This window comes from Camelina sativa, chromosome 16 (genome assembly GCF_000633955.1).
Source record: "Camelina sativa cultivar DH55 chromosome 16, Cs, whole genome shotgun sequence".
Classification (NCBI taxonomy): Eukaryota; Viridiplantae; Streptophyta; class Magnoliopsida; order Brassicales; family Brassicaceae; genus Camelina; species Camelina sativa.
Window position 1 is genome coordinate 27922508 of NC_025700.1, and position 15171 is coordinate 27937678.

At 37.6% G+C, this 15171-nt stretch overlaps 5 protein-coding genes across 7 annotated transcripts in view; 4 read left to right on the forward strand and 1 right to left on the reverse strand.

Annotated features, from left to right (window-relative positions):
* LOC104752914 (flavin-containing monooxygenase FMO GS-OX3-like) overlaps positions 1-1940 on the forward strand; it is a 3005-nt gene extending 1065 nt beyond the window's left edge. Inside the window, exons 2-7 of the mRNA XM_010475176.2 lie at positions 138-208; positions 458-613; positions 723-805; positions 910-1045; positions 1124-1297; positions 1543-1940. Of these exons, the coding sequence (XP_010473478.1) occupies positions 138-208; positions 458-613; positions 723-805; positions 910-1045; positions 1124-1297; positions 1543-1764 (842 nt within the window). The 3' untranslated portion in view covers positions 1765-1940. The remainder of the gene's footprint in view (positions 1-137; positions 209-457; positions 614-722; positions 806-909; positions 1046-1123; positions 1298-1542) is intronic.
* LOC104754132 (glutathione S-transferase T3-like) lies at positions 2642-3307 on the forward strand. Its single transcript, XM_010476278.1, has one exon. It carries the CDS (start codon positions 2642-2644, stop codon positions 3305-3307), a length of 666 nt encoding a protein of 221 aa, XP_010474580.1.
* Positions 7641-9642, forward strand: LOC104752917 (flavin-containing monooxygenase FMO GS-OX-like 4). Its single transcript, XM_010475182.2, has 7 exons — positions 7641-8274; positions 8359-8429; positions 8511-8663; positions 8754-8836; positions 8924-9059; positions 9131-9304; positions 9403-9642. The coding sequence occupies exons 1-7, from the start codon at positions 7713-7715 to the stop codon at positions 9580-9582; spliced, it is 1359 nt and encodes a 452-aa protein (XP_010473484.1). The 5' UTR covers positions 7641-7712; the 3' UTR covers positions 9583-9642.
* Positions 9595-10670, reverse strand: LOC104752916 (3-oxoacyl-[acyl-carrier-protein] reductase FabG-like). Its single transcript, XM_010475181.2, has 2 exons — positions 10585-10670; positions 9595-10490 (listed from the first exon to the last, which is right to left on the reverse strand). The coding sequence occupies exons 1-2, from the start codon at positions 10600-10602 to the stop codon at positions 9666-9668; spliced, it is 843 nt and encodes a 280-aa protein (XP_010473483.1). The 5' UTR covers positions 10603-10670; the 3' UTR covers positions 9595-9665.
* Positions 10600-14092, forward strand: LOC104752915 (putative disease resistance protein At1g63350). Of its 3 annotated transcripts, XM_010475179.2 has the most exons (5): positions 10600-10691; positions 10855-10891; positions 10988-13536; positions 13627-13708; positions 13802-14092. In XM_010475179.2, exons 1-4 carry the CDS (start codon positions 10683-10685, stop codon positions 13687-13689), a joined length of 2658 nt encoding a protein of 885 aa, XP_010473481.1. In that variant the 5' UTR covers positions 10600-10682; the 3' UTR covers positions 13690-13708; positions 13802-14092. The 3 variants fall into 3 exon arrangements, 2 of the variants coding, with proteins under 2 accessions (XP_010473481.1, XP_010473480.1); XM_010475178.2 differs by having other exon boundaries at positions 10629-10691; positions 10855-13536; XR_762033.2 differs by lacking the exon at positions 10600-10691 and having other exon boundaries at positions 10701-13536; positions 13617-13708.

Genomic DNA, 15171 nt, shown 5'->3' on the forward strand with positions numbered 1-15171 from the left:
TTTTTTTTTTTTTTTTTTTTTTGTCGGCCGAGATCAGTGTCTGTCTATATACTTTAATTTAAAACAATTTCGTTACTATCTAGTTTGGGCAATACAGTCAGTGATTATATAAAGTACCCTCAAAAAATGTTTTTTAGGTATAAAATCGTGGCCAGGAAAGCAGATCCATAGCCACAACTACAGAGTTCCTGATCCATTCAAAAACGAGGTAATGGTTCCTTATTAATTTTTATTAAGGTATATATATATATTTTTTAACGAAAATTCATGTAGGTTTACTTATACCTATACTCGTATTTATACAAACATCAAACTTGAAATTTTCTACAAAATTGTTTTTTAACCAAGTACTTTATTTATTTGTTTTTTTGAACCAAGTATTTGTAGAAAATGTTCTAGCTAATTCTATATCATAAATTCATTTACGACCTGCATTTTTGTAATGATATTTTGGCAGGTGGTGGTGGTGATAGGAAATTTTGCGAGCGGTGCGGATATTAGTAGGGACATAGCTAAGGTCGCAAAAGAAGTCCACATTGCATCTAGAGCAAAGGAACCCCACACATACGAGAAGATTCCCGTTCCCCAAAACAATCTATGGATGCATTCTGAAGTATAACTAAAATTTTATATAATCGAACACTGCTTTGGATTATGAACGTTCATGGAATTTCATTTTAAACAAATTAAAGTAGTTAATCTACTTCCTTGATATATGGCAGATCGACACCACACGTGAAGATGGGTCAATTGTTTTCAAAAACGGGAAGGAGGTATTTGCTGATAGCATTGTGTATTGCACCGGGTATATTTGTTGTTATCAATATTTTTGTATGCTCAGATAGATAGGAATTTTTTAATGTAAATTATGCCATTGATTTACCATATGTTTTTGTTCTATGTGTGTAGGTACAAGTATAACTTCCCATTTCTTGAAACCAATGGCTATTTGCGCATTGATGAGAAACGCGTTGAACATTTATACAAGCACGTATTTCCACCCGCGCTTTCCCCCGGACTTTCTTTTGTTGGTGTACCAGCAATGGTTTGTCTCAACCAAAATTTGAGTTAGCGCCTCACTTAGTTTTGATCTTGATTTTTCTTATGTTTTTCTTTAATTCAGGGCATAGTATTTGTTATGTTTGAAATCCAAAGCAAATGGGTGGCAGCAGTTTTGTCAGGACGGGTGACACTTCCTCCACCGGACAACATGATGGACGATATTAATGAATGGTATGCGTCGCTTGATGTGATAGGTATTCCCAAAAGACATACGCATACAATAGGCAGAATTCAGGTAAGTTCCTTTATTTTGAATATTTCACATGTTTTAACTATAATAAATCTCTTTTTGGAATATCGTAAAAAACAAAACTTGTGTGCTTTTGAACTTCGGATTTACAATTACTCAAAGATAGTTAGTTACTGTAATTGCTAAAATTTTGGATTACCTTTTTCTTATATCAAAGGCATATTATCAACAACAACATTATGCATTTATGCTAATAACCTTTTTTAATGATAACTTAATCTCTATCACAGAGTGAGTACCTCAATTGGGTCGCAAAAGAATGTGGTTGTGAACTCGTAGAACGTTGGAGAGCTCAAGAAGTTGACGGCGGATACGTGAGACTTGTCACCCACCCAGAAACTTACCGTGATGAATGGGACGACGATGAACTCATAGAAGAAGCGTACCATGATTTCTCTAGGAAGAAGTTGATTAGTTTTGATTCTTCTTATTACCTAGAAAATGTAAGATGATTTGAGTCAATAGTGCCTGATTAATTGTTTTTTTTTGGTGGGTGGGTTTATTACAATAAATTGCAAAACTATTGTAACCTTTCCGGGGGAGGGTTTGTAATGCCCTTACTGTTTTAATTTATTTTTGCGTCTGTTGTTTGGCTATTTTCATCATTTAGTTTAATACATTTGCATGATTTTGCATTTTTCTAGTTTTTGATTAATTTGTGCCCCGATTAGTCATCTTTCGTGGGAGAAAATATCAACGCAAAAATTGAGACGGTAGTACTTAATTTGCCATATTAAGACACTTCGGGTGTAAACTTAAGTGATGTGGTTTGTTTGTTTTTTTTTCTTGAATAATATTCCCCACTAATAAAGGAATAGATAAAACATGGTCCTCGTTAAGATATCTCTATTTTTTAACACTTAAGTTTTTATATAAGAAAAAGTGGAAAAAACTCAAAACTATATTTTTGAAAAATATATCATAAAATATCAATCTATTGGCAACAGAGATAGGAAATGAGTTTTTTTTTTGAAAAAAATAAGAAGGTGGTATGTGTTGGAATATATATATATATATATATATATATATATATATATGTTTTATACTAAAAGTAGTTTTAGCCAAGTAAAATTTTAAAATATTTTAGTAATCAAGTTTTTTTGTTTCTTTTGTTAATTGCATGTGTGATGCTTCACCAAAATATATAATTGGGGGTAATCTACACTTTTATAAATCTAGGGTAAAAACTAAAAAGAAAACAAAATAACCAACATAAAATATAGAACTTATAGGCTTTGAATGGAGAAGGCATATAATGGAGAGCAGATCAGGTAGTTCAAGCAGAATAAAATTAGATCAAATATTTGGTTTTTTAAGTGCAGATCAAAAATGAACAGCATCAAAAAAACTGTAGCCTTTTGGAAACGCGTTGCAACTTATTTCGCATCAAGTCCGAAACTTGCTGCTGGTCAGGAAAAGAGAGAGGCCATTCATTGTAAACAGAGGTGGACGAAGATCAACAATGCGGTTTGCAAGTTTGTTGGATGCTACGAGGCTGCAACAGCTCAGTTATCATCAAGTGGACAGAGTGAACAGAGTGAGAATGATGTTATCTCGCTTGCCTACCACATTTACTTCGATGGACATAAGGCGAAGTTCACTTTGGAGCATGCTTGGAGAGAGCTTCGACATGATCCTAAATGGTGTGCTGATGCATCTGTTCAAAAAAAAAAGAGAAAGTTTGAGGAGGGTTCTGCACAGTCTTCAAGCTCCCACCCTGAACTAAGCCATGATGGAGAGGATGATGATGAAGCAATGCCTCCTCCTCCTCCTTCTGCTGTTAAGGCTTCAAAGGGCTTACCTAGAAGGAATGTGACTGTGACCAATAATACTTCCACTGTGGAAGTGGAAGACAAGTCTTTGGTGGAGTTTCAGAGGAAAGAGAAGCTTAGTAAGCATAAATTGCTTGACACTCTCCTTTCGAAAACAGAGCCGCTTAGTGAAATGGAAATGGCTTTAAAGAACAAGCTAATTAATGACATGTTGTTAAGCTAAATTAGTTTTAGAGTTTCTGTTTTATGAGTTTTATGTGTACTTTGAAGCGATCAACAGATGTTTATTCTTGTTTTGTGTTGCAAAATCAGTTTCTGGTCTTTCAGTTGTATGAGGATTATGTTCTTTATCAATAGAGTTTTAGAGTTTATGTTACTTTGACACGATCAAGAGATGTTTATTGTTTGTCTCACATCAGATCTCGATGTGTTTTTGTCTCAGTCTCCCAGATGTTGGTGTGTTTTTGGACTCAGATCATGATGTTCTAGAGGTCTGTTTTATGTTTCTCGTTTCCCCAATTACGTTTTCATCATCTATATACTCGTTTCTGAATGTAATTTCACTTCTTTCGAATGACATTTTTATGTTTGTGAGTTCAATAGTTTTATGGTTTAATTGGAGTCGTTGTTAATGATAACATTTCAGATCTTTGATTGGATGGAGAAGAGGAAGATGACATTATCTGTCTCTCTGATCATGCAATTCGTTTGGATCTAATTGCTTTGAAGCAGTTGAGAACTACTTTAACAACTTAGATACTTCTGCAAAAGATTCATCTGTCGACTTATGGTGCTCTAATGAACTGTTACTGTGTGGAACTTTATCTTCAGGTTAGATGATTCTGATGCATATTTCCCATCTTGCATCAGGGAAATGATATGATGTGTGTTGCTAGTGGAATGGAATTAGCCACTCGTCAATGGCTTTGAGATTCTGTGATTTGGTAGCGAATGAAATTTATAATCTTGCTATGGTAAGTGGTGTTATAGTTTTTGTGAATACCTTAGCCTGAAAACTGTATCTTGCTATGTTATGCTAGTGACATGGTAGATTTTGCATTCAACGTTTGGGAGAGTTCTCCATATACAATGGTGGGGTTTGTACCACAGCATTGGCCTGCAAAATCGGTAAGTCACTTTTTATTGTTGAGTATCCTCAAGAAGCTTCCTTATCATAATAACTGATCTGAAAATCATAGATCCTCCATTAATTAAGTTAAGTAATTAATCATCTACCTTTCTCCATCCCTAATGATCAAACAAATATTGAAAGAACTCTGTACATTGTGTTCGAATTGGTAATGTCATTTTCTTTCATTATTTAAGAAACTTAACGTACTATACGCGTGGAATCAGAGAGTTGACTTCAATTTCTGCAGAGTGTTCTATGTGAATGAATCAGATAATGAATCATTTGTTCTCTGTTTCTGTTCTATGATTCCAAAGCCATGTTAGCTTCTCTGTTTTGGTTGCTTAAGAAAGTTTGATTCATTATGTTATTGAGTTCTTCTTCCTTCATTTGCAGGCTGCATATTTGATCACGCAAATTCGTTTGGATCTAAATTGCAAAGAATAAAGGCTTAGAAGCAGCTGAGAACTACTTTAACAAACTTAGATACTTCTGCAAAGATTCATCCATCAGTCAGACTTATGGGGCGCTCATGAACTGTGTTATTGTGTGGAACTTGAGGAAGAGAAAGCATTTTCTCAATAGTTTGTATGCTGGAATCCTAACAACCGTGATTTTCACCATTTTCTCAATAGTTTGTACGCTACAATCTCGAAAGCTCATGAGGTTTATAGAGTTTTGGGAATCGGTGAAGAAGGCTCGGCTCTGAGCCTGAGGTCAACAACTACTTGAGCTATTTCTTGTCATGTTACAAGCAATGAATAAACTCGGCGATATAGATGTCACTAGTTGCATCAGATTCTCTATTAGATAGAAAAAGGAAAAAAATAATTTTGAGAAATTTTATTTGCTTCTACTTTTTCTAAGTCAAAGATTAAAAAGCTGGTATATTTGTGTTACTCATGTTTTGAACGAAAAAATAACAATAAAAAAATCCATTCTAAAATACAACAAAATCAAATCTCTGTTGTATAACAGCAGATTTCACCTTCATTTAAAAATACATCTAATTCCATTAAAATACACCATTCAATAACACCCCTTTTATGATAAATCTAGGGTTAAAAATAAATTATAGACCAATTTGAGAAATCAGATCGAGCAAACAAAAACTAGACGAGGAAGAAGAAGAAGAAGGTCACGCTTCCAAGTACAGATCTAACGATTCGCAGAAGCTTCGAAAATCTTCAATCTTTCTAGATCCGAATCGATGGTTAGAGGGCGCTTCTGGGTAACCCTTAAAATTCTCTTTCCTTCTCCATTTAACACACACACAAACTAGGAATCCCATATCGTCAATCTTTTGAGAGGCTTCATGAACATTTCGTTTAGTACCCAATATTCTGATGCTCCAACTCCAAGTAAAGACCGTAGACCACCAAGAATGAAATGGTCACCCACAGAAGATGTTGTACTCATCACTGCGTGGCTAAACACGACCAAAGATCCAAGATTTGAAGCCTTTTGGACACGCATTGCAACTTGTTGTGCATCAAGTCCGAAGCTTTTTGGTTTTCCAAAGAGAGAGGCAAACTGTTGTAAACATAGGTGGAAGAAGATTAATGATGCAGTTTGCAAGTTTGTTAGATGCTATGATGAGGCTGCAAGAACAACAACTCAGAAATCATCAACTGGGCAGAGTGAGAATGATGTTATGAAGCTCGCAAACCAAATTTACTTCGATGAACACAAGGTGAAGTTTATCTTGGAGCATGCTTGGAGAGAGCTTCGACATGATCCTAAATGGTGTGCATCTTCTACATTTACTAAGAAGACTGGAATGGCTATAAAAAGAAGAAAGTGTGAGGAGGGTTCTGCTCAGTCTTCAAGCTCCCACCTAGTAGTACTAAGCGATGGAGAGGATGATGAAGCAATGCCTCCTCCTCCTCCTCCTCCTCCTCCTCCTCCTCCTGTTCAGGCTTCTTCACAGGCCATACCTCAAAGGAAAACTTCCACTGTGAAAGGAGAAGACAAGTCTGAGTTTCAGAGGATGTGGGAGATTAAGCAAAAGGATTATGCTTTGCAAGAGAAGCTTAGTAAGCATAGATTGCTTGACACTCTCCTTTCAAAAACAGAGCCACTTAGTGAAATGGAAATGGCTTTAAAGAACAAGCTAATTAATGACATGTTGTCAAGCTAAATTAGTTTTAGAGTTTCTGTTTTATGTACTTTGGAACGATCAAGAGATGTTTACTCTTGTTTTGTGTTGCAAAATCAGTTTCTGGTCTTTCAGTTGTATGAGTTTAGTTTATGTTCTTTGTTAATAGAGTTTTAGAGTTTCTGTTACATTGACACGATCAAGAGAATGTTTATTGTTTGTCTCTGATCAGATCTCCATGAGTTTTTTGTCTCAGACCATAACGTGTTTTGTCTCAGTGTGTTTTTGGACTCAGATCATGATGTTCTTTGTCTCGGATGTTGATCTTGATGTGTTTTTGTCTCAGACCTCAACTCTTCAGGTTAGATGGTTCTGATGCATGTCTCATCATGCATAACGTGTTTTGTCTAAGATGATGTTGATGTGTTCTTGGACTCAGATCATCATGTTCTTTGTCTCAAATGTTCATCTTGATTTGTGCTTTTGTCTCAGACCTCAACTCTTGAGGAAGACGTTGACATCTGATGAACTTAAGCCAAAGAGACTTAGAAAGGCCATGAACTGTTACTATGTCGAACTTTATCTTCAGGTTAGATAATTCTGATGCATATTTCTCATCTTGCATCAGGTTTATGATATGATGTGTGTTGTTAGTGGAATGGAAGTAGCCACTCATCAATTGTCTTAGTAAACCAGTTGCTCTGTAGAATCTGATTTTTCTGAATTGATATGATTAATTAGGGTTAAACTATATTGGGTTTGTTTTAGGACAAGGAAAGAATCTACTTAGCTTTTTTTTTTTGTCTCCATTCACTATTATATAAAGATTTTGTGTTGTGTCTCAGCTCTATTTTATAACCAGACTAGGTGTTCTTAAGCTTAATGAATATATGTGTATATGAATGCATAAGCTACAGAGATTCTGTGATTTGTAGCGAATGAAATTTATAATCTTGCTATGGTAAAGTTGACTACAATTTTCTGCAGAATGATAAAGCCAAAGCCTTGTTATCTTCTCTGTTCTATGTGAATGGAATGAGTTAATGAATCATTTGTTCTCTGTTTCTGTTCTATGATTCCAAATCCATGTTATCTTCCCTGTTTTGGTTTCTTAAGAAGGCTTAATTCATTATTGTTAATGAGTTCTTCTTCCTTCATTTGCAGGCTGTATATTTTGCCTTTGTATTCATTTTGCTTCTATTTATTTTGTATTAAAATGGTTTATACAAAGTCTATTAAACCAAGATAATGCAAGTGTTTCAATTTGAAGTGGTTAGTTAGTTTATTTACTGATAATATTCATAAAACGCAGCGTTTTAAATTGTGTGGTTCATGAGTTTTTGGGCCGTTAGTTTATTTCTCACCATCGCTAAACGAAGCTCGTAAAAAAAACCCAACCAAATGGCACCGTCCTTATCACCAATCAGATCACACCACGTGGCAGTTATCGGCGCCGGAGCAGCCGGACTAGTCGCGGCGCGTGAGCTCCGACGAGAAGGTCACTCGGTGGTCGTCTTCGAGAGGCAAAAACAAGTCGGCGGAACCTGGATCTACACCGATCACACCGAACCCGATCCGTTAAGCGTTGACCCGACCCGATCCGTCGTTCACTCGAGCGTCTATGGCTCTCTCCGAACTAATCTCCCCCGTGAGTGTATGGGATACAGAGACTTCCCGTTCGTCGATCGTTCCGGTGAATCGGTATCTAGAGATCCGAGGAGGTTTCCGAGTCATGGTGAAGTTTTGGCGTATTTGCAAAATTTCGCAAAGGAGTTCGCGATTGAGGAGATGGTTCGGTTTGAGACTTCGGTTCTGAAGGTTGCTCCGGCGAGTGAAGAAGGAACCGGGAAGTGGAGGATTGAATCAACGGCGAATGAGAAGAGAGATCGTCGTGATGAGATATACGATGCTGTTGTTGTTTGTAATGGACATTACATTGAACCTCGTCTCGCTAAGATTCCTGGTAATCTCCATTGATTCATCTAAGTTTCCATAGAAACAGTGAGAAGAAGTGTGATTGTGATTTTGTGTATTTGGAAACTTTTAGGGATAAGTTCTTGGCCAGGGAAGGAGATGCATAGCCATAATTATCGTGTTCCTGAACCGTTCAAAGATCAGGTACTCCAATTTTTGAAGATGTTAACGTTAGATTCTTTGGTTTGATGTTATGTGAAGTTTTGGTGTTGTATTGGTTTGTAGGTTGTTGTGCTTATAGGGAACTCTGCTAGTGCTGATGATATAAGTAGGGATATTGCTAGAGTTGCCAAAGAGGTTCATGTGGCTGGTAGGTCAAATGCTGCTGATACGTTTATCAAGCGGTCTGGTTACAGTAATCTATGGATGCATCCAATGGTGGGTTAACTAGCTAACTCCAATTTTAGTACCTACTCATTTGCTTCAGGAGTGTAATCAATCATAAGTGTTTTTGTGAATCTTGCACAGATTGAGCGTGTCCATGAGAATGGTTCTGTGCTTTTTCAGAACGGGAAAACGATTTCAGTTGATGTTATTATGCATTGCACTGGGTATTCATCTCTCTTTTGTTTTTGGTTTGAGATTTTCAGTTTTGTTTGGTTGTTGTTGAATGTGTGGTTTTTTTTTACTTTCCATAGGTATAAGTATCACTTTCCGTTTCTTGAAACCAGTGGAAGTGTTACTGTAGATGATAACCGTGTTGGCCCATTGTACAAAGACGTCTTCCCTCCAGCATTTGCACCGTGGCTCTCCTTCGTTGGGATACCATGGAAGGTATACAGCAATTTCATATTTTCCCTTACCTTTTTAATCTGTTGAATAATCTGTGACTAATTCTATTTCAGGTTGTACCTTTTCCTATGTTTGAGCTGCAAAGCAAGTGGATTGCAGGTGTTTTGTCAGGTCGGATCCCGCTGCCTTCTAAGGAAAATATGATGAAAGAAATCAGAACCTTATACTCTACACTTGAAGCCGAAGGGATTGCAAAGCGATATACTCACCAAATGGGGATTACTCAAGTATGAATTATCTTCAACTTATGTTTCCTCTCAGAAACCAAATCTAAAACCGAAACCTAAACAGAAACATTTTTAACACCATTTTTGTTGTTTCGCAGTTTGAATACAGTAATTGGTTGGCTTCACAATGTGGATGTCCAGAAACAGAGGAATGGAGGAAAGAGATGTATTTAACGACTGGTATGAGGAAGAGAGCCCATCCAGAGACGTATAGAGACGAATGGGAAGATCATCACTTAGTTTCTCAAGCTTACCAAGATTTCTCTTTGTACACATAAAGAAACAAAATCTGAGAATGCCAATACTGCCATTTATTGGAATATACTTCATTATTATCACAATGTACGAGCATACAAGACATTCAGAGAGAAGAAAAAATGGGCACACCGGGAAGTGTAGTCCCTGAATCGACAATGTATGTATTCCCAGTGACATATTGAGAAGAATCATGAATGAGATAGCGCATGAGAGATGTAAGCCCCGGATCCACAGTCTGTTGCATCTTTAACGGTACAGTCCGTTCAGTAACTTTCTTGAGCCACTCTTTCTGCATAAGACCTTGTGTGATCTCTGACCTGAAAAGCCCCGGCGCGATCGAGTTCACTCTGATCTTGTTAGCAGCTAACTCAATAGCCATCATCCTCGTCATGGTATCAACACCGCCTTTAGAACAAGCATAGGCAAGTCCACCAGGCAACAAACCGCGGTGAAGTCCAGAGATCGACGAGATGTTTATCACCGAGCCACCGCGTTTAGCTTCACGCATTAAAAGACATACGTATTTGGATACTAGCCAAGATCCGGTCAAGTTGGTTCTAAAGACTTTGTCCCATTCTTCCTCTGACCAATCCAAACTCGACTTGACATTACCTCTGATTCCAGCATTGTTGATCAACACATCGATGTTTCCAAAGATCTCCCAAGCTTCTTTAACCGCTTTCTGAATGGTGGCTCCGTCGGATGAAACGTCTAGCTCAAGAGCTGCGGCTTGGATCCCGGTTGAACCGCAGCTGTTGATTTCAGAACAGAGAGAGTTGAGACGAACAACACGACGAGCAGCTGCGATAATCTTACAACCAGCTTTGCCTAGATCAAGACAGATCTCTCTTCCTATACCAGAGGAAGCTCCTGTCACAAGAACCACTTTATCTTTAAGCTCACACCATGGCTCCAATTGCCTCAACACCTGCTTGATCAAGATAATTCAAATGACTATAATTTGGAGAGATCTCAATATCATCAAGAAAGTGAAAGGGCATAATGGAAAAAGGGAATCTCACAGTTTGATGATTGTTCATATTGATTGATGTTTCACTGTGTGTGTCGGACCTGTTGGTGGAGAAGGAGAAGCGTACAATGACACAAGAGCTACAGTTTGATGCATAAAGTGAGAAATCTATTTTAAAGTAGCCAAAAAGGAATTTGTCTCTATTATTATTTGTTACGGTTGCCGTCCATAAAGCAAAACTTTTTTTCTTTGCTCTCTGCTTCACAGTTTTTTTTTTTTTTTTTTTTAACTTTGTGGAATCTCTTTCTCTGTCTCTGTGCAGCGATGGCTCCGCATCTTCTCTCGTTTTGCTCATATCAGTAAGATTCAAACTCTTTTTTGGTAAATGGGGAATTGTGTCTCCCTCTCAATATCTTTGGATCAATCTGTAAATAAAGTATCTCAATGGCTAGAAGAGAACGGAGGTTATACTCATAATCTAGAGAAGAATCTTGTGGCTCTAAAAACAACCATGGAAGAGCTCACGGCTAAGCGGGATGATTTATCAAGAAAGGTCACAAGAGAGGAGGATAGAGGTCTACAAAGGCTTGCCAAATTCCAGGTATGGCTTAATAGATTTGAGACTATCGAAAAGGAAGTCATTGATATTCTTGGTACTGGAAATGTCCAACTTCAACGGTTGTGTCTTTGTGGGTTTTGCTCTAAGAGTTTACTGTCGAGCTACCGTTACGGTAAAACTGTTTTCTTGAAGTTGAGAGAGGTTGAGAAACTCAAAAGTGAAGTTTTCGATGTGATTGTTGATCAAGTTCTAATACCTGAGGTGGAGGAACGACCTCTTCAACCGACAATTGTTGGTCAAGAAACAATGCTCGATAAGGCGTGGAAACATCTCATGGAAGATGGAGTTGGTGGTGTTATGGGTGTATATGGAATGGGCGGAGTAGGGAAGACAACACTTCTCACACAGCTCAACAATAAGTTCAATGCCGCTAGGTGTGGATTTGATTTTGTGATTTGGACTGTGGTATCTAAAGAGTTGCAAGTAGAGAAGATTCTTAATGATATCGCTCAGAAAGTGGATCTGGGTGGAGAGATGTGGAACCAAAAAAGTACAAGTCAAAAGGTGGTTCACTTATTCAATTTCTTAAAGAAGAAGAAATTTGTCTTGTTTTTAGATGACATATGGGAGAAGGTGGAATTAGCTGAGATTGGAATCCCAGTTCCAACACCACAGAACCGATGCAAAGTGGTGTTCTCCACTCGTTCACAGGATGTATGTGCACACATGGGAGTTGAAAAACCAATGGAAGTCCAATGCTTGGCAGACAATGACGCATTTGATTTGTTCCAGAAGAAGGTTGGACAAACAACACTTGGAAGCGATTCAGGAATCCCCGACCTTGCAAGAATAGTTGCTAAAAAATGTTGTGGCCTACCATTGGCGCTCAACGTTATAGGAGAGACCATGTCATGCAAGAGAACGATACAAGAATGGCATCATGCGATACATGTTTTGAATTCATACGCCGCAGAGTTTTCTGGCATGGACGATAAGATCCTTCCACTTTTGAAGTATAGCTACGATAGTCTTAAGGGGGAGCAGGTAAAATCGTGTTTGCTATATTGCGCTTTATTTCCAGAAGATGCTAGAGTTGCAAAAGAAAAACTGATAGAGTATTGGATATGTGAGGAAATTATAGATGGAAGTGAAGGTATTGATAAGGCAGAGAACCATGGTTATGAGATAATTGGTACTCTTGTTCGTGCATCATTACTGATGGAGGCGGCTACTGATCAGGATGGAGTACATATTGTGCATATGCATGATGTTGTTCGTGAAATGGCTCTGTGGATTGCTTCTGAAATGGGAATACAAAAAGAGGCTTTCATAGTGCGTGCGGGTGTAGGGTTACATGAAATTCCAATGATTAAGAATTGGAGAGTTGTGAAAAGGATGTCACTGATGAATAACAAGATTTCTCATCTCACTAGCCGTCCTGTATGTATAGAACTCACAACTCTGCTCCTTCAAAGCACGAATTTGGAAGATATATCGAGTGAATTCTTCAAGTCCATGCCGAAGCTAGTTGTTTTGGATCTATCAGATAACTATTATCTCTATGAACTTCCCGTAATATCAAAACTAGTTTCCTTGCAATATCTCAACTTGTCAGGTACTGGTATACGTGATTTGCCAACGGGTTTACAAGAGTTGAAGAAACTAATTCACTTGGATTTGGAGAAAACACGTCATCTTTCGAGTATTGTTGGGTTATCAAGTCTAGACAATTTAAAAGTACTGAAATTATCTGGTTCTCAATTCCCATGGGATCACGACACTGTGAAGGAGTTGGAAGCCTTGGAAGATTTAGAATTAGTAACCACAACCATCGATCGTACTCCAAGTAAAGAGAACATTTTGAGGTCTCATAGGTTGATGAGTTGTTCACAATCTTTAAAGATCATGAATAATAGCAATCTTAAATCATCTGAAATATTACTTCCAGCAGCTATGGACAAGCTTCGTGATTTTAGCATCAAGTGTTGCACTATCTCTGAGATAAAGATGGGAAGGATATGCAGCTTCTTGAGCCTCGTCAAAGTGCGTATAGAAGATTGTAAATGCCTGAGGGAATTGACGTTTCTGATGTTCGCTCCAAATCTTAGAATTCTTTTTGTTGAAAAGGCAAACCAACTCGAAGATATAATAAGCAAAGAGAAAGTTTATGAAGGGATTGTTCCTTTTGCAAAGCTGAATAATCTTCACTTAGCTGATCTACCACAGCTGAAGAATATCTATTGGAGTCCTTTACCTTTTCCATGTCTACAAAATTTGTACGTAAAAGCATGTCCAAATCTGAAAAAGCTTCCACTCGATTCCTTAAGTGGCAAGCATGGTGAAAATGGACTCATCATAGGATACAGAGATATGGAATGGTTTTGCAATGTGAAATGGGAGGATCATGCTACTAAAACCCGCTTTTCGAGTTCTTCACGCCGACAGGTTTAACATTTATCCTCTTCTCTTATTTGTTTTTCAAGAATTCTAATTGCTTCCACTCTGAAAAAGCTTCCATTTCAAAGTGGCTTACAGGGTTATAATAGAATCTTCATAAGTTACGTTGAGAAGAAATGGATTGAGAGGACGAGAAGCTGATAGTTTGATATGCCTAGAGGTCTAACATTTCTCCTCTTCTCTTATTTGATCTTCACAGATTCTAACTGCTTCCTTCTTTAATGCCTCTCATCTCTTTTTTTGTTTGCGTTAGTTTTGATTATAGGAGGACCCAATATTCCCAAATCACTATGGGAGCAAGTTCGAAGTTGGTAATGCAGTCGTCATTTGGGTTAATTTATTCCAAATGGAAACTTTCTATCTCTCTATTATATTGCTTTTCTGATGAATTCTCTTCATCTCTCTTGTCTTTTGCATTCTGTGAAATCAGCTTTGTATTGGTTTATGTGAGTTTTTTTCTTTCTTTGAATGCCAAGAAACATACTTTAAAGGGTAGTAATGAATGGCTGCAAATTGATTAGGATGTGGATCAGCAGTTCTGAGTCTTGTGATTTCTAATGATCCAACATGTAGACAATGTCTGCCTCTCCGCGCTTACAAAAGTTGAAAAAGTTGGAGTAATTCACATGGATCTTTCGAGTATTGTTGGGATATCAAGTCTTGTCGATTTAAATGTATTGAGATTGCGAGGTTCTGGTGTTCCATTGGATCTAAGAACAGTTTAAGGGATGGGAAAATTAGAAATTTCAACCATAGGTACGTTTGCCTATTGGTTATGATATGTCAGGTTTGGTTCACTTTTTAAGTTCTCACAAGCTTATGAGCTGTAATCGAGATTTAGAGATCAACGGTCTTCAACTAGAATCATATGATCTAGAATATCATTTTTGACAACTATGAACAACCTCCAGTTTCTAGAATTCCTTGGCTCCACTATCTCTGAGATTAAGATTGATATGACGTGCATTCAAAGCAACACAAGTTCTCTGTAGCACAATCCGATAAATCCATGCTTCTAGTAGTAACCTAGGCGGAGTTGACGTGGCTAGTGTTTTCTGCAAGTCTTACATATATTGATGTTGAGTGTTCAGACCAAGTAGGTAAAGAATCAGCCAATCAGGGATGCTTCTTACGCTTGTTTAGTGTATCGGAGCTGGAGATTTATTGGACTCATCTAGTCATCTACCTTTTTCCCTGCTCAAAGGCAATCGTTGCAATAGGATGTCTAAAGACGAAAAGACTTGTCATATACTCATATTGATACCGCGACGCGAGAAAGAATGTATTGAAAGTGTGGAATGGGAGGTTGAAGCTACCAAACACCGCTTCTTATGATCATATGTTAAACTAATTTTCTCTAAGACGTTTCACGATATGAATTGTTTTCTTTTTCATCACTCGCACTTCTGTCTTTAATTTGTCTGATTCTACTCTACAGATTTGTGGCTATTTTATTTCTAAACATGATCTCATGCTCTTTTGTCTATCCGTAAAACGGTAAAAGGTCTCAGCCACCAAACTATGAAGCTTCGTCCACAACCAACTACATATGGCTACATTTGCATCTTCGTTCACGTTTGCTTCTTCTTTCTTTTTCTTTTTTTTTTTTTTTTTTTTTTTTGT